Source organism: Apium graveolens, chromosome 5 (assembly GCF_009905375.1).
Source record: "Apium graveolens cultivar Ventura chromosome 5, ASM990537v1, whole genome shotgun sequence".
Taxonomy (NCBI): domain Eukaryota; kingdom Viridiplantae; phylum Streptophyta; class Magnoliopsida; order Apiales; family Apiaceae; genus Apium; species Apium graveolens.
Window position 1 is genome coordinate 251142289 of NC_133651.1, and position 19857 is coordinate 251162145.

A 19857-nucleotide genomic window follows, 5' to 3' on the forward strand; every position below is an offset into this window, starting at 1 on the left:
ACTATTCAAAGCATTGGCTGATTGTTAAAATAACAAACAAAATAAATTTATTTTTTATGAAAATTTTGTCATATCACTAAATTATATAGATTTTGACATCCGTACGATTGGATCATTCATAAATATTGTTTTACAAAAATGAAACATCAATATTGGACTAAACACTCGTAAGAAGTATCGGCTAAACTACTTGTTGACTGTTAAAATAGCAAACCAAATATATTTATTTTTTTGTAAATTTTTATCATATCACTAAAATATATAGATCATAACAGATGTACGATTGGATCATTCATAAATATTTTTAAAAATCGAAACATTAAATTGGGACGAAACACTAGTAAAAAGCACTAGTCAAAATACTGGTTGACAGTTAAAACAGCACACCAATTAATTTATTTGTTCCGAAAATTTGTCATATTCACTAAAATATATAGATTTTAGCATCCGTACAGTTGAATCATTCATAAATAGTTTTAAACATATCAAACTAAATAATTTTATTTCTATCTAAATTTTTTTTCATATCACTAAAATATAGGAATATATCTTAACAGACATACGATTCAATAATTAGAGAAATATTTTTAAAAAAATCTGAATAATATTCATGATAATCCAATACATAAAATATTATTTTTTTAAAAAAAATTAGCCGAACCGAGCCAAGCTCGAGATAAATCTAGCCGAGTCGATTTCGAGGCGAGCTCGAGCCGAATATGCCAAAAATTCGGCTCAAGCTCGTTTTCGTAACAACTTATTTTGGTATTCGAACTCGAACCCTTAATGAACCAAGTCGAACCGAGTTCGAGCTCTCCAGGACAGCTTGCCAAAATATGTGTATTCAAATTAAAAGAAGACAAGTGTGGTGACACGTAATTAGGGAAAAGATTTGGGACACAGTTCAGCTTACCTAGCCCTGCTCTAATATAAACCCTTTAAAAAACTAAAAAGAATATTAAGAACATAAATGTAAATATTGTAATTAGTTTTTGAAGTTGACCAACAGGAATCAGTTAAAATGGTAAAAGCTATAACCGGAGTTCCGATATCGTGGTGGTTTTAAAAATATACAGAACAACTGATCTTACAGTTAGCAACAACACAGCTGACCATATATATTAAGCCATTTTAACAAGTGACAAAATAAAATACTTAAATGATGAATCTGCAAGCCATTTGAAATTCAGCTAATATTACTCATCATCCACTCCACTTGCCTTAGATTGCTATCCAAGGGCGGTAGATCTCCGTTACTGAAAGGTCTTGTTCTCTTTTTCAGTGCAGCAGCTTGTGAACCCATGCCCAATGGAGAAAGTGGACTTCCAATTGATGTCAAGCTGCTGTCAACAGAACAGTCACCAAGTCTACCAGGCAGAGCGATAGGATTTTTGCTTTCCAAAGATGCAGCAATTTCGGAGAGTGAAGGGACTGTCATTACTTGCTGACAGTCATTTGCAACCTTGATAGCTAGTTCGGAGAGCTCTTCCCTAGCAGCTTCAAGTCCAACAGAAGCAACAGTCTGGCCTTCAAGAGCTTTGCATGCTTTTTCAAGAATCGATTGCAGGTATCTCCCTTGTGCTTCAATACGTAGCTGAAGACGACGCTGAACCTAGTTTGGGTGGAACAGCAAAAATTTCTTTGTATATAAATACAAGTAGCGCTTTTCCCTCAAGAAAAATAAAGGATTAGATGCAAGTAACACTTTTTTATGGCTACTTTTTGTTGGCTAGTTTGTCTTCAGATTTTAATTTAAGTTGATGTTGTTGTTGAAAAACTTAGAGAAAAAAAAGACACCTACATTTTTTTGCAGAGAACTTGTACTGCTATATTTCTTGTTATTTCTTTTCCTCTCCTAAAACTCAAGGTAAACTAGCCATTATATAGGCTTTACAAACATATTAAAACTAACTATTACTAAAACTAACCACTACTAATTAATGGGTAAATTACATGTCCATAATTTACTCCATAACTCCACTACCCCACTACTAAACAATTCTAAAATAATATTTTTCTCTAATAATTAATCATTGCTAAATATCTAATAATTAAATAAACAAATAATTAATAACTAAATTTAAGATTATTCCAACATTCACCCCCATAATCTTAAATTTACGAAGCACTTTCTCTTCGCCTTGATGCACTTCTCATCACCATCAATTTTGATGCACTATCTCATCAAAAACACTTTGGAACACTTTCTCTCCAAAAACACTTTGGAGCACATTCTCTCCACAACTCTAAAATAAAATTTCTTTCATGGCCTCTTGAACCATGATATCTTTCTCATTATTTCCCCAGCTCATGTTCCTCCTTCATTTTTATTCTTGCTTCTCTTTCCTTTTCCACGTACCATTTCATCTTGATATTTCACTAAATATATATGGAGAAATTTTTAATACCATTTGAAATCTGATATAAATACTTAATATATATATATATATATAAATGTATTTTTATAAGAGTCTCACAAGCCTTATAACATATAGCTCTGATGCCATGTTGAAAAACTTAGAGAAAAAAGACACCTACATGTACTGCTATATTTCTTGTTTTCTTTTTTTCTCCTAAAACTCAAGGTAAACTAGCCATTATATAGGTTTTACAAACATATTAAAACTAACTATTACTAAAACTAACCACTACTAATTAATGGGTAAATTACATGTCCATAATTTACTCCATAACTCCACTACCCCACTACTAAACAATTCTAAAATAATATTTTTCTCTAATAATTAATCATTGCTAAATATCTAATAATTAAATAAACAAATAATTAATAACTAAATTTAAGATTATTCCAACAGTTGTAATATCACAGACATAGTTTGCTGTAATCCAGAAAGTTTAAAATACACAAAATTATTGTTCTACTGTGATTTTCCACCAATAATAACTGATCAATCATTTGGAGATGAGGTACCATCAAGCAAGAACGGAGAGGTTTTTCTTTAGCATCCTATTTTAGTTTTCAAGTAGGATTTTCTTTTCATCTTATTATCTGTTGAAGTGGAATGTAAACATGTTAAACATATAATTTTTTTAAACCTTTACAAATTAAAATTTTTGCAAAACTGATATTTTGTAACAGTTAAGATGCTTACTATTTTTTTCAAACTTCTTTGGAAAACCAAACTTCATAATACTTTAGCCATAAAGACAAATCTCGTTAATTAGTAACACAATTTCCTGCAGAAGAATTCTTAAAGAGCTCAAGACAATCAGCTGAAACATATTTATAACTGACACGCAAAAAAACTAACCTCTAGTTGGTCATGCAGCCTCCGTTGAACTTCCATCTGAACTCGCAAAGCCTCGGTGACTTGGAAGCCACTGCTTGATACAGAAAAAAAAATTAAAAAAAAATATTAATAGGTCAAGTAGATAGGTGCTTCTGATAGAGAGTATAATATGGTTATCATACTCTTTTAAATCTTGTGCCATCATTCTTGATGATGCTGATGTAGATGAACCAGTATCCAGGCTTTCTGCAATGCAAGATGCTGCATTCCAAAATATAATATTATATATACATATATTAGTTGTGACCGAGAATTTCCAAGCGCTAATCAGCATGTGAAGCATCTTGCTCCAAACTAAAAACGATTCATTTGTTTACTGTCTACCACATTCAGTGTCTTTCACAAATGTCCCCTATATATGCAAACATACTCGTGTATACTATGCACAAACAGGGGCCTATATCAGTTAATTATTCAATACACACCTCTGAATGATTCTGTTGCCAGTGTTCTTAGAATATCGTAGAGAAGGCTGTTGGCACTATGATAATATGCGACATATAAAGTACTTCTGTCAAGACCCTTCTATAAAGACCTTTTATTGTTTCGACATTTGTATTTTGCAGTTCTGTTCCCAGTGTTCTTAGAATATCGTAGAGAAGGCTGTTGGCACTACGATAATATGTGACATAAATAAAGTACTTCTGTCAAGACCCTTCTATAAAGACCTTTCATTGTTTCGACATTTGTATTTTGCAGTGTTTGTAAAATGCATATATTTTTCCATATTTGTAAAATGCATGCATGGAAATGAGTAACTTCAGCATATACAGGGCGGTTTAAGTATTAAGGTAAGAACTAATACCATCTTTAGAATTTTCAGTAAACTCCTTGCAAGACTGCTTTCCCAACCGGTATTTCTGCAAAAACGATATGAAATGAGCTGTATATCTAGCAGGGGGGGTCCTACATTTGCATAGAACAACTAAAAGAACCAAAATGAAATCACTGAATATAAGCTATCAAAGATTTCAGTAAGGATTAGAACAAAGGATATACATCTATTTTCACTGTCAAATGTCAATCAGGCCTGCCTACTATATAAATGTTTTTCTAATATAATTATATCACATTGATGTATATGCAAGTCTGTTAACCATTTAAGGAAGTAGTAAAATCTGTTTACCATATGTCTTCCTCATTCATGTATTTTTCCTTTCTTGCAACTATATACATGGTGGATTCAAAAAAAAAACAATATACATGGAATAAAAAGTTGCCAAATTATGGAAACAGCTAACCTGAAGATGTGATTTTAGATGATAAAGGGTCAAACCTTTAACTCCCATTGTTCTCATGATTGTTTTCGGTGTTGCCTCTGGAAAAATATAACACTGAATATTAGATATGATTACCAAATTCTTACAAATACTAACTACTAGGAGATGCATCTTAAATTTTTGGCCATGTTTTAAACAACATACAAATGACAAAAAACAGACAGTTTGTCATACAGTAAAAAGGATAATTTATTATAGTTTAAAAATAGAAATAAACCCAGAGGCCACAAGTAGCTACCACAAATTTAGTAGTGAAGAGTTTTCTATATGGTGTAAAATAATTAAATAAAGAAATAGAAGTACATATTCCCATTTAATTTCTCTCACAGTATGGGATACATTGGAAGGAAATATAGAAGACACTCGGTGAAGATTTCACTAATCCTAACTTCACTCTTATTATAACTTTAAGTTTCCCATCATTTCCTTCACTCCCCGACCTCTTAACAATATACAAGGATATAAATCAAATGTTATTATGAGCACTAAGCAGTCAACATCTCTACAGACCTAGGTAGTTATCAATATAAATAACAGGAACAGACGCGGTTGTTTAAGCATTTCCATTAAGATATGCAACACCTAAAAAATCAAATTAGTACTATAATGCAATATCAAGTTTTAACCACATCCTTATCAACACATACTAATTTCATCAGACCCTTTTTTTCCTAGCATTCAACTCAGATATCTAAGTTTGGACATTGAGATTGACTAGTAACTAAGAAATTGAACTTCCCGCTTTGGCCTAGAACACCTCAATCTACCTTAACCTATTGAGACCTTTGCCGACTTCACTTAACAGGCAGGGGTGGCAAAATCGGTCACAACTAAAACTGGCCGAGATATGATTTACAAAAAATGTATAAGCTAGAAAGGGAAACACAAATACAAAAAAGCTAAGAATTTAAGACCACCAAAATTAAAACCTCAATAATAAAAAAAATTAAAAGATAAATCATAAAATCCCATTTCAAGAAACAAAGTAAAGCTGAAAAGAAATCGTTAAATTTCTCCAAATAACTGCCATAAATAAATGAATACTTCATTTAAGAAACTATAGTTGAACATTTATAGCAAGCAGAAGCAACTAATAAAAATAAGACCACGTGTACATATATCGTGTGAGAGAGAGAGAGAGGGAGAGAGGGAGAGAGAGAGAGAGAGAGAGAGAGAGAGAGAGAGAGAGAGAGGACTGACTATCAGGGCCACCAAGCTGAGTAACAGCATCAATGAATCTTTCATGGAGCTCCCCAGTCCAGCGGAGTCTGGGCTTAGGATCCGAAGTCAAAACCAAGCATGGATCCGAGCCATCAACCGAGCTTTGAAACTCGTCCAACGGAAGCGAATGGATGGAAGAGTACATCCCCCTCTCTTTTTTTCTGAGAGAGAGGAGAGAGAGAGACAGAAATATAATAGTATAATATATAGTCTGTCCGTAATAACAAACATAAACCAGAGTGTATTAACGTGCTTTCTCTACTTTAGTCCATGTGAGTACACACCTAAACTACCGAGCAACTTTTTTGTCCGAATGAAAAATAAATAAATTTAAATTACGGGAGAAAAGGTCAAAGGATTTTATATTTTATATTTACTCTGTTTTTTTATTTTGTTACTTTGATTGTTACACACAGTTTAATGTGTTTTAACCGTTTATTTAGAAATATAATTTTAAAAAAATTGTGAATTAAAATATAAATTGTCTACTTATATTTATAAAAATAAAATTTTATAAACAATAATTCTAACTAGCCGGTCAAACTATGTACAAAAGTCAAAACGACAAATAAAAAAAATAGAGGGAAAAAGTATCTAAAGGTCATAATAGAAAAGTTTTTTATTAGTACATTTCAAATTCACAATTTTTAAAAATCCAGCCGTATGGATGTAAATATCATGTAAAAATAAGTATGTAAATTTTCGACTGATTTTGTTATTTAGATCGACCACTTTATAACAAAAAATAATCGTTAAATCTCTACCGTTAATATTATATAATAAAACAGAATCACTACAAAATCAATACCAAATCACTTGGATTTGCATGAAATTTGTTCTACAATTATATTTTGAAATAATATTCACATCCGTATGATTAGATCGTTAAAAAAAATTAAGAAATATAATTTTAGGCCGCACTAATAAATTAATTTACTATTATGCCCTTTAGAAACTCCAAGGCCTTTATAATATTCATGTATTTAACTGAAATATAATATCTAAAAGTTTAAGGTTTAACCATAATTGTGTAAAGGTCCTTTTTAAGGTGCTTTAAATTAGATACAAAACATAACCAGACCTTTAGAAAAGGTAACAAGATATTGGGAAAAAGCAAGACAAGGATGTGTTTGACGATTATTGTCTCTCACTCTCAGTGTTTCTCTATTATTACTACCACTTTTATAATATTATCTATCCTGCCATTATTATTTGTTTGCCAGAATTGCATATATGTTTTAAAATAACACTATTTCTTGAGAGCTCAATTTACAGTATCCTCCAGATTTCGATTCAGGCTTCTGCTTCTCGACAGGGTCTATTGCCAGAGAGGAATTATAGTAAAAGCTAGCTCATTGTTGTCTTTACATTTTCTGTACCATTCCGTCAATTATTTTAATTACACGGGACTTCAGGATTGTGTGTGCGTCGTGAAGGCGCGAACTAACGGAACATGACGGAAGATATATATAGCAATTTGATGATAAAAGGAGGATAGGAAAAGCAAAATGCATTTTTAAATGTCTCAGAATGCCACTTGTTCCTGAAGGTTAGCGCAAAGAAATTGAAGATCGAAGATCTTACAACTTGAAAATTGCAAATAAAATAAACTTGAAGTGATCATATTACCACAAAACAAGGAATGCATGATTAATTAGCTATGTTCACAAGATACAATTGAAAGACCTCAAATCTTGTTCCTAGTAACTTCCGCTGCAACTGAAGAAATGCACTTAAGATTTTTTTCAAAGGATTACAAATTTGCAGATAGTCGAGAAGGCCTAGCTAGCTACAGACGACCAGATTACAGCATCCCTCTGTTATTTACTAGCTTCTGCAATTTGCTTTGATTGGTAAAATAGGAGGGAGATAAATCGAAGTGTCTGTAGCCAGCTCAAATCCTAGTATGATATGAAAGTGATAATCGGAATCGTTTCAACTTCACCAACCTTAAAGCACCATCTTTATCCTAACAAGGTTACAGAGGCTGACATCTGAAGACAAACCATATATCTGGGCAAACGGATCATGAAGTGTATTCAAATGGCTGTGGTGGTTGTGGTTCCTCATCAACGGGCATTGATGCAACTGATCCTTGTGTATTTACAGCAGTACCGCCAGTTGATGCAGTTGATGAGGGAGCATCAGTCAGAGATAAAACTTCAGGCTCAGTTGGATGCAAGTCTTTCAAAAGAACGAAACCTGATGCTGCTGATTTGACTGGTATATATCGACTATCTTCAAGAAATTTTATAAACTTCTCCTGAGCAGGGACCACCCTTGCAGGATTGGTCAAAATTTCAAATGAAGGCTCCACTTCTGCCTTCTTCTGCATAGGAACATCAACCTGCAAAAGATTATGTATATAGGATGTTGAACCCAAAGATTGTTGCATTAATAAGAGGAATAATAGCACAACTCTGGAAATAAAAGTAAATACAAAAAAGCATAGTAGAAACGATCATATTTTAACCCAAAAAGAAAAATATCTGAGGAAAAGAAAATACAAATATTACTAAACCAGACATTACCTGCATAGAATCCCCATCCTTATCACTAGATGATTTGCCTATCCCCGAGGTTGACTCTGCTCCAGATGACTTCTCAGCAATCGCCTTCTGGTCTGCCTCTTTCTTACTTGCCCTAGCTTTCGCTCTTGCAGATGTTGATAGAACTGCTGTGGGTAGCTTCACAGCAGACGCAGTGGTGGCAACAGTTGTTGGCCGAGGATACTCAAACAATGATGGTTTAGCATGAGATAAGAACTCGAATCGAGGTACTTTCAAGTCATAATTTAGTCCAATTAAAGCTGTTGGAGAAAACGCCAAGCTTATGAAATAAATTAGTGGGTACCAATACCAAAACTGGGTAAAAACAGCAAGACCAACTACTGCAGTCATTTTATCATGTCTTGTTTCAGAAAGCAACTTTATGGTCACATTCCTTCCTCCAGCATCAAGGATTCCAGAGGCTAAAATGGCTCCCATCTTGCTCATAGTATCTTCATGCTTATCCAATATTATTTTTTCTAACTGACGCCTAATTAGAGAAAAAAAAACACAATTAGCTGAAGTGAAATTCTTACAACACAACTCTGTATTAAGAAACATAAACATCAAACTGTGCTGACCTGAATACTCCAACACGAGAGTCACTAGCTTCACTGATCTGAACCAATACCATAGCCATTGCAATCAAAGCACCTTGACGAACAAAGTCTACCACATCTGAGGTTAGTGGCTCTAACAAAGATATTGCCTCGCTCAGACCGGTACCCGCACAAGAGATACCAACTGCCAAAGCAGCACCATATCTAACATGTGGATTGTACGACTCGGATAGCAAGGAAACGATTCGAGGGGTCTGCAATTCGAAAAATGAGACCATTGACAACAAACTATTAATACACATGGAGATATATATTGAGCTAGAAGACAATTTATGACACCACTTGGTAGCTCAAAAGTCACATGAAAGAAAAAGAACTAACCTGTTCTGGTTCTGAGTAAAGAACGAATCCTAGTGCAAGGACAGCAGTCCGCCTGACATCATCACTCACATCAGATACAGCAAAGTGTAGCAGCTGGCGAATGGCTTTGTTGTTTGCTGTTCCACTGTATGCTAATGCTAAGGCGTACATGCCACCATAACGTATTATAGGGTCCTGATCCCGAGTCATTTGCTCAATTAATGCATCTGCTTCTTCTTCTCTACCATACACCGTGAGGGCTATTCCTAATGCCAACCCCCTACATCATGAAATGAGAATATCAGCAACATGGACGCAACTTTTAGTACAAGTAGAATTAAAACAGTCACAACAGCAATAGTAACCTAATGATTTTTTCGTGCTGAGTCTCATGTGCATATGTCAAAATTTCAGCTGCCTTCTCACTAGCAGTTCCAACCATGAGTAAACCCATACTTATACCAGCAGCTTCTCCAGCAACAGCACTGTCAGTATAAAGCACGTTCTTTATGTCATCAAACACATCATCATCAGCTGTTCCTAGAGCTGCCAGTCCAAGGCCTAGGCATGCACCATGCTGGATAACCTTCACCAACCAAGATTAAAAGTTTAATTTGTCAATTGCATATATACAAGGTACAAAAAAATGGCAATTTGACAGTAGAAAGCAGCCACCTCAACATTGGTACTTCTTAAGCTATCCCGAAGAAATTGTTTGATGCCTTCCCCATGGTTCGCATGAATCAGACCGAGGGCATAGAGGGCCCCACCTTCCGAATATGGGCTTCCACCACCTGAACCACTCTGAGGCAAGTATGGAGCCATCAACGATCTTCCTTGCTGCAGGTGACCTCTGTGAATGACACCAAGCCCTGCTGTTGCACTAAACTTTGCCCAATTTGTAGCCCTGCTTAGCCAGTCCTGATTATTTGTTCATGGTAAATTTATGGTTAGAAACCAATCACATATCAGTAAACAGTGGAAGTCGAATGTAATTAAACTTTTTAGTTACCAGATTCTCCCTCAAAAATGTATCGACGGTTGTTCCAGCATGCATAATTGCATTAGCATAAATTGTGGCACTATGGCAAACACTGTTTCTCATCTCAACTGACTGCTTGATTGTCTTTAGAATAAGAAGATCGGACCTGTATTCAATTTCAGGAACACAACATGAAAGTTTTCGTTCAATTATCTATCTGCACCAACTGTCATGAATAAAAAAACAACAAAAAACAGAACATATATAAGTCATAATCAAGCAATGAAATATTCAACTTAGAATCCTCACTTATTATGGCTGTATAGAAACTGCAGAGTCAACTGTATTGACGTCTCTCCAGACAAGATTCCTTTAAGTTTCGTCAGCCTCTCAGCATAGTTAGCTTCTTTTGGATCTACAACAGGTGAACTCCCAACCATGGCTTGAGTACCATCTTCCATCTGAGTATCCTCAGATGCAGCAGCATTTGCATCTGGAACAGATTCTGTTTCAGCAGATGCTGGTTGAACAAGTTCAGTGGGTATATATTTAGGTTGCGGGAGCCGATCTCGCACATTTAATAAAAAAGCTTGGTGCTCATTCTCAATAAGATCAAAAGCTATTTGAAATGCCAGCAAAGCATCATTTTTGTCTTCTGATCTTAGAAGTTTTTCCAATATGCTAGCGACTCCCATCGGCTCATCCAGAAACATCAGGCACTGGCAGATGCTCAAATAATCCGGAGATGGCATCTTCTTGAACACTTTGACCAGAAGATTGAGTACCTAAACAAAAATGGAGGAATTGTATATTACATGTACTTTAAATAATATAAGTTAAATGAATTTTTTTTTTTTAAAAACTTAGCTTTATGCATTTGACTACTGTTTATATTTAAATTTCATGACTTGTACATATCATCAATTTAGGTTTTGATTTATTTTTTAACAGCATGAGATGGAATAGCAACATAAAAACCACCTGCACATTTACCGCAGTCAAAATTGTGTGCATAATAAGCCTGTCTACTGCATCCTATAACATAACTTCGCAGGTGGTGGGCGAAATATTCAAGGGTAACACAGTTTCATTTTTAAGTAAATTGCAGTTTGATGGCCTCGACATCAATGGTTTTGCAGATTGATGGCCGCAATACATATTCAGCACTATGATGACCAAAATGAAAAATTTACCAACATTATAAGGACTTCCATCAACTTGCACTTAAAAGACGTGACAACTTCAGTAACCTTTTTGAAATACGTGGGGTAAAGCATCGTATTGTCACTTCCCCTATAAATATTGTATATCTGTATTACACGTTATACAAAATTTTCTCCATACACACTCTCTCTCCTTCATAAATCTCTGCAAACCTAGAATTTAAAAACAAGTGCTACTGCTGGTCAGTATGGTGGCTATTAAAAAAACTTATGGAGCCATGTTGTGATCAAGGGGTGGTCTGCTTCATGTGCTTATTGCACATGTGTAAATATAGACTATAGTTACTATGCAAGAACACCAAGTTATTCCTCTTGATAATTTGCAATGACAAGTTCTAACTTTAGTGGGTTATGGTTGTGGGGACAATTGAGGAGGATTTACATTTGTCAAGGTACCTTTTCAAGACTCTTTCACTATTATGATTTCTTGCTTGGGGCTTTAATGCCGTGAAATTAGTTTTCAATTTAGTAAAAATAGGGTTTAAGGAAGGGGATTGGAGCTTCAGCAGGTTTAGCATACAAATATATATATATATATATATATATATATATATATTAGTATTTATGTGTCATTGTAACTTTTATTTTAACATAACTACCCCTTAACTAACAGAATTCAGACAACTAATGGAAATCAATGTAATAATTTAAAAAAATTAATGTGGCCATCAAAATGTCAGAATATATATTGTGGCCATCAATTTGCAAAATGATTTAAGTAGAGGCAATTTAACTGCAATTTACTCTTCCATATCAGGTCAGGAGCACATCACTTGTGAAGTTGTGATCCAAGATCACCTAGACCCACTATGATATGTTGGCCTGATAACCCATTCCTTTCAGATGTTTATAAGACTCCATTTATTAAAATTAATTAAGAGTTAAAATGTCAAATCAATCTATCAACTACTCCCTCCGTTTGAAAATAGTAGTCCACTTTCAAAAAAATCGTGTATTAAGAAAATTTTATGTTGAGGGAATAAATCTATTGCATTAATTGAATATATTATGTGGAATTGAGTTGATCTTGGAAATATAAACTAGAGATGTGTGAAATGGAGTTGATTTTGGAAATATAAACTAGAGGGTAATTTTGAAAGAGATTTAAAACTTACATTGAAAGTTAAAAAGGACAACTAATTTCAAACAATTTTTTTTTCAAAAGTGGACTACTATTTTGAAACGGAGGGAATATCAATAAATTTACTATAGTGTCTACTTGTAATATGGAAGCTAATAGTACAGTATTTCCTTGGGTAGTAAGTTTCTGTATGGCTCATGATATGATAATATCTTGCATATCATTATAAGCAGAGCTGGACTATACAAATGCACAGTAAACATTTTAGTGTATTGTAAATGCTATTGCCATTTAGCAGTTCCTTGAATATGTTACAGTATGCAACTAAAGCAATCATGCTTATCACTTTCAGATTCTAAAACCAATTAGCAAGGACTTCATAAGGCTTCATAAAGAGTCTGGATAAAATCGATTAAAGTTCTTTTCGTATTTAGATAATGTATAATTCTATATATTATTTTATACAGAAGAATTTTCAAATGAACTCGTGTCTGGATAAAATGCATATACATATATATTCTAGAAAAACAGTTCATTATTTCACAATTATGTAATGCAGCACATAAATGCAACTTAAACCTTTATTGAGTGTTTCTCTGTTTACCTCATGTCTATATTCTCGACGATTGACAAATGAATGAGATATATTACTGCAATATGACAGGGTTGCATGAACATTGTCGCTCTTTGTTATTGCTTCTTCAAGCTTGTCCAATCTTCGACATTCGATTGCTATACCAATAGCCTGTTGATATCTACCATCAAGAATACACCTGTAGAAAGAAACCAGTAAGCTATACGATGACCCTTCTATAAGAACAAATGTATAAATCAGGAGCCTTCATACTTATCAAGCATCCGCTCAACAATTGCCTCCATCCTGGGATCAATGTCTCCTGCGTCCTTAGACTCAGCAGCTTTGTTTCTTAGACTGGCATATTCATCTATAGCTTTAGCTGAGAAACAAACATTAGTGAAATCATTATTAGATACAGTCTGCATTTTAATGGAACTGGGAATACAAGATTGGTCGGAATTGTGAATCTATTAGAATTTCACTCAAAAGAAATTAAATCCATCTTTTGCAAGAGCGATCCATACTTACCTAGAAGTGTTAGAACATAATCTGTATCCTCTGAAACATCAAACAGAGGACCAGCTCCAAGGGCATATGATAAAGAGTCATTCAGTTCACCCAAGTAATAAAAAACCTGCATAGGAAAGAAAGTAACAGATGAAGCTCATGTTTAAGAAATAGTCACCGTGAAGTAAAAAAACAAGTAAAAAAAATTTAATACTGGTCTTCCCAATCTTTAACAGGATTAAAGACTATATTATGATTTTGTCTATTTTACTTCATCTACAACATAATGCACTCCAAAATATGCCAACTGTATCTGTTTCAACTAGGATATTGAAGATAACAGAAAAAAGAAAAAGGCAGATCGGTTTCTATTTCTCATAGATCTGGAACATATCAATGGTCAATTAATAGTTACTGAAAGCGAGAAGCTCAAGAGGCCTCCCTGCCTCCTAACCCTCAAGGTTAGCCTGAAAAGCAAAGAGAAGCACACAATAAAAACAACACACACGCATATATATCTAATGACTACATAATCAATATTATCACAACTCGTTAAAAAAATCATTGCCCAAGAAATAAGTTATACTGGAATGTAGTCAACAACACACAACTTGTTTTCAAAATAATAAAGTAAACTCAATTGACAATTACATTGTTCTATGTTTGGTTCATTTAAATTAAAGGCCACAATTTATAAAACTACGAAATATCTAGTCAACTGTATTACCTAAAAAGTGCGGTAAAAAGTGCTTAGTGCCTCCAGTTTATTAGCACTCAAGTGACACTCCATAAGTGTGTCTTTGACTGGATATAACAGAGAGGGCTTAAGCAAGCATTACACAACCATGGTTTTATTGCTTAAAAGCGTGTTCTTTTACTTTTTCGTATATTATCTAGAATAGGTAAAACAGAATACAATCTCCACAATCCAACCAGCATGACAGTATTTTGATTACTAAGATGAGAATGCAAAGAAACCAAAATCCATAAAGCTAGGAAAAATCAAGTTGGATCATTACCTTTGATACAAGTAATGCAGCTAGCTGTCTTTGATTGAATTCTTCATCTTCGTATAAACTTTCTCTGGACCAATAGAATTATGGAAATACTCAACAGCAATAAAAGTATGGGGATATTTTACAACAAATCAGAACATTATTACTAACATTAATTTTAATTATGAACAGTGGAAACTGGAGATTGAAAACTCTACTTTCATTATAAAACACAGATGGCTAATCAGAGACAAATGACATGACCCAAGTCAAAGACTTCCTCTTCTATACATACAGATTAAACCAGGGGGCTGTGCTTAAACAGTACGGTCATAAATCTTTTGATGTCGCTGACAAAAATGAAATTGGAGTCCAAATTTAGGTAACTCTTGGATATCAGAAAATCATGTTCTATAAATACAATATTAGTTACCCTTCCTAAGGTGCACTGTCTGCTGAGTGACCAGCTTCATCTATCTATCTTTTAAATATTTTAGTAAAGTATACAGAAGATGTCGAAGCTAGCACACAATATCTTTTTGGAACTCATAATTTACACACAAAATGAACATTTTTTATTAACACTTCCGTTCAGAGTTTGTCAACATTTTAAACTGGAACAATACAGATCCCTAAATTTGATAACTGAACAGCCGTGTTCTAGTTCTAGCTTCTTCTTAATCCACAATTCAATTTAATTTTTGTATTATTTCAATGTTCGAAGTGTCACAAAAATCATCCCGCTAACGGCTATGCCTTAGGGCCTAATAATTATCGAAATGAAAGGGTTTAAAAGTGACAACTAGTCTAGGACCACTAGGTATTAAATTGAGAAAGTGGGTTGTATCATAGTAAAAATTCTTAAATCAGAGTTATTGGTTGAGTCAATCTCTCCCTTCTGTGTTGCTTAATGAATACTCCATCCATCCCACTTATTTTGCCTAACTTGACTTTGTTTGTCAAATTGAACAAATTTTGACCTAAAATAATAATTAAACTTTTCATGTATTCATAAATTTAAAAAATTGATTATTATAATATGATTAGTGTACTTTGTGGTAGTAATTTTTATAAAATTATTACTCTGATACGAAATTAGTACTTTTTAATAAAATTGGTCAATTTGATCAAAATTGGTCAAAGTGACAAAAATAAGTCGGACGATAGGAGTATCTCCTTTATCCTTTGTCAATAGCCCAAATTAATTTCACTTCTTATTTCAAATTTTGGTATACCTCAAATTGCTCGAGTAATATATTTTTTTCACATGTGAAATTTGGGAAAACTAAAATTTGGCGTAGAAGTGCTCTCTAGAACACTCATACTTACTACTTATGGCATTCTTTAGAGTACACTTGCTTAGTGTAAAAGTGTGTCTTGAAATATAATATTGTCTTTTGCACTTTTCAGGATGCATATTTCAACTTGATTTTAGTTCAAAAAAGTGGGTCAAATTATATTACATGCTAATTGTTGATTTGGGCAACTGGTAAAGCGAAATTTTTAGAGAGGGAGAGGGAGAGGGAGAGAGAGAGAGAGAGAGAGAGAGAGAGAGAGAGAGAGAGATTGGTCAACTAGTTATATGATGCATATTGTTATTATCATGCAACCTACTTTCTCGTTCAATTGGAATGAAGAAATATAAACAAAATTATGGAGAAGGAAAGAATATAAGAGAGGATAGTGAGTGAACACGCGGGACTATCAATTTTCTATGATGAAAAATGTGGGGAAATGAGGATGAAGGACAATGGAGCGTTCCTACAAAATTAAGTGCATTAGAATTCTAGTTTATATTGTTAGGGAAGGAATGAAATATATATATACATTGCCCCCAATCAGCCTCAAAGAAGAGTAAAAATCTCATTCCATTCCATCGAAGTGAACACGACCTTAGTCCCTATCTCTACCACTAAGATTTCAGTTGTGTTTGGACCACAAGGCACACCAAGGTAATACAAGAATTAAGATAAATTGGGTTTAAGAAGAAGCTACAACTAAAACAAGCGCCTGATCCTGTTGAAAACATCATCAGTTACAGAATCTTAAAATAGAAATGTGCTTAAAAAGAATATTTACATTGCTGAGGTGTAAAAACATTATGTGCCTAAATATTCCCCTTTCCTTGATTACCACTTACCTCGAAATTCCAAAACTACATAACCGGAAAATATCAGCTTGATTAACAACGGACACACATTTAAGCACTAAAAGACATAAAAGTTCACAACTTGAGTTCATAATAATTTAGAAACAACTTCAAATTGAACACTAAACCAAGAGGCAACTAATCGAAAACAAGATACTATATACTACTTTCACATACAATTACCACCAATGCAACCATCACACACAAACAATCGCAATAAGAATTACATAAACAGAGAGAGAGAGAGAGAGAGAGAGAGAGAGAGTACATGATAGGAACGCTGGTGGAGATCTCGGGCCAGAAGTAATCAACAAAAGCGTTTAAATTGGAGAGAGCGTGAAGCTTAAGAGAAGGATGAGCCTCGTTCAGCATCGCCAGTAATCCGCCGGCTGAGGTCACCGTCATCGCCATTGATCCAGGGATTTTCCAATATCAAAATCAGGGTTTGAGTATTCACAAGAGCAAAGAAACAAAACGATAGGGGGCTTTTGCGAAGGAGGAGGTAATGTTTCTTGGAGATTGGGCAAACTCTGATATAAGATCGAACTCTACTGCTCCTAACTTTCCTTCTTTGTAAGTTTTTTTCTAAAATTTACTTATTTTATATTTTGAAATTTTATAAATTTATTTTTATAATTTTTGGATTTACATATATAATAAAATATTTAATCAAAATTCTATTTACAATTTGCATCATCGGTTCATATTTTAGTGTTTAAATTGCAATAGAGCGGTGTACTCATTTTATATTTATGATGCTTGAATTTGCACGGTTGTTTTAAAATTTTGTTGATTTTTTTTAATATTTTATTAATTAAATTTTTTTGCGCCTAAATAATTGTACTCGTGTGATCCATAATTATATAAACCTATTATATTAACCATATTCAAGTAATTATATTTAGTTTATTTTTAAATTTTATATTATTCCGGGTTAAATATTATTTTGTTTTAGTCTGAATGAGTAGTATAATGTTAGATGTGATTTGATGATATTAACATTTATCATCAGAGTTTACTACCGGAAGATATCAGAGTTTATCAAATTTATTAGTATTTGACAAATTAGAGTTTAATATCAGCATTTATATATCAGCATCTGTCAAGACTGAATTCCATGAAGTAATTGATTCTCTCTAGAAGACTTTGATTTGCAGAGATATGTCGATGTAGTAATTTACTTATTTATAGCAATCAATAGTTGGATATGTATTAGAATTCCTTATTCATGTATATCATATCAACTAGATTGATTGTGTAACTGTGCAGTTTATAAGCACGAATTAGGTTTACACTAGATGTGTCGTGCATTATATTATCATACATATAACCTAGCAGCTCTCAAGGATATATGTTCATTGTTTGAGAGAGTATTGTAATCAGTTTTTATTCATAATATAAAAACGGTTCTTCACTGTTGAGTACTTTATTCGATTTGATTGTTATTACTGTATTCACCCTCTCTACAGTATACTTAAAGTTCTAACAATTAGTATCAGAGTCTTCTCTTGATACACAAATAATTTAAGATTCAGAAAACAATCAATAATAGAAGATAAAGAAGTCAGACATCTTTTGCATATCAGTCTAGACAGTGTTATGTTCAATAGGGTGATTGGATGCAAAACAGCCAAGTTAATTTGGGACATTTTGGAGGTTAAGTGTCAAGGCGCAACTGCTATCAAGAAGAACAGAAGGACTATACTCACTCAGGAGTATTAGCACTTTGACTCAAAAGTTGATGAGTCTTTGACTGAAATCTATGACAGATTTTAGAAATTGTTGAATGACTTGTCACTTGTTGACAAAGAGTATGATCTCAAAGATTCAAATTTGAAGTTTCTTCTTCCACTCCTTGAAAAATGTGGGACTTGAGGGTTAACTATGATCTTGAAGATACATCTCTGGATGAGATCTATGAAATGCTAAAGACTCATGAACTAGAGACGGAACAGAAAAGTAAAAGGAAAGGGCCTAAAGCAAGACAAGTTGCACTCAAGGCTGAGGAAAACCCAAGAGAGAAATCTGGAAGAAAAAGCCATTAAAGAGGAAAGGTGTTAGGTATGATATGCAACACAGGGGGGTAAATGTATTTTCTTGAATTTTAATTTATTGTGAAAGTGTTTGGTTGTTTGGAACAAAGCAAATGTATGAACTTGTAGTGATAAAATGCTTAAATGTAAAAACACAGGAAGATTATTAAAAACGCACTTAATTTATTAAAATCAAATTTGTTTTGCTACAAATTTGTGTTCTTAAAGATAAGAACACAGTTACAATTCTTGAGAGAGAATACAAGATATTTCCTAGATCTGTTTGTTACACCTAAACAAAGTACCAGTGACATGCTTTATAGATCAACGTGCACAGGTTTACAAAACTTGCACTAAAATGGACTAACACGGTTTTTAAAGCTATTTTGTACATTTTCATTTCCAGTGTTAGCAAATATGTGCAGAATCTAGTGGGTATGTGACCCTTCTTTGTCCAAAGAATCTTGACCCTTGATCTTGTATTCTTCAAGCTGCATTTATAGTTTTTCCAATTCAGTGATAGAATTATTTGTTGACTGATAATTTTGAATCTTCAAGTTGTCTGCATTCTGAATTAAGAAGCAGTTTGTCGAGATCTCTTTTGTTCTGTAGAGTTGTCACATATCGATAAGTAAAATGACTTATCGATATCTTGAGTTCTCTGCATGTGTATTTGACTTGTTGAGGTCTCCAGTTCTGTACAAGTAGAATGACTTGTCGACATATCCAGTTCTCTACATAAGCTTTTGACTTGTCAATATTTTGAGTTCTCTATATGAGTATTTGACTTATCGATATCTCTAGATCTTTACATGAAGAATTGAATTGTCGATATCTCCAGTTCTCTACATGGACTTTTTGACTTATCAATATCTGAGTTCTCCACATACAGATTGACTTATCTATATCTCTTGGGACTTCTTTACAACTCATTTTAGACTTCTCGACGTACTTCTTGATATTCCTTGATCTATGACTTATCAATATCTGACTTTGAACATTTTTCCTAGAACAACATTATTCAACTCT

The 19857-nt window shown here is 33.6% G+C and overlaps 2 protein-coding genes across 3 annotated transcripts; both read right to left on the reverse strand.

The window, feature by feature from the left end:
- Window positions 1-956: 956 nt before the first annotated feature.
- On the reverse strand, window positions 957-6030 carry LOC141725049 (protein PHR1-LIKE 2-like). Its single transcript, XM_074527427.1, has 6 exons — window positions 5792-6030; window positions 4553-4629; window positions 4117-4171; window positions 3434-3512; window positions 3273-3342; window positions 957-1612 (listed from the first exon to the last, which is right to left on the reverse strand). Exons 1-6 carry the CDS (start codon window positions 5955-5957, stop codon window positions 1187-1189), a joined length of 873 nt encoding a protein of 290 aa, XP_074383528.1. The 5' UTR covers window positions 5958-6030; the 3' UTR covers window positions 957-1186.
- Window positions 6031-7392: 1362 nt separating this feature from the next.
- LOC141725050 (26S proteasome non-ATPase regulatory subunit 1 homolog A-like) lies at window positions 7393-17355 on the reverse strand. 2 transcript variants are annotated; one of them, XM_074527428.1, is made up of 13 exons: window positions 17064-17355; window positions 14671-14734; window positions 13673-13778; window positions 13415-13523; window positions 13172-13340; window positions 10573-11048; window positions 10294-10429; window positions 9957-10202; window positions 9647-9867; window positions 9303-9561; window positions 8943-9175; window positions 8344-8851; window positions 7393-8159 (listed from the first exon to the last, which is right to left on the reverse strand). In XM_074527428.1, the coding sequence occupies exons 1-13, from the start codon at window positions 17204-17206 to the stop codon at window positions 7839-7841; spliced, it is 2991 nt and encodes a 996-aa protein (XP_074383529.1). In that variant the 5' UTR covers window positions 17207-17355; the 3' UTR covers window positions 7393-7838. The 2 variants fall into 2 exon arrangements, with proteins under 2 accessions (XP_074383529.1, XP_074383530.1); XM_074527429.1 differs by having other exon boundaries at window positions 13673-14118; window positions 17064-17131.
- Window positions 17356-19857: the final 2502 nt, after the last annotated feature.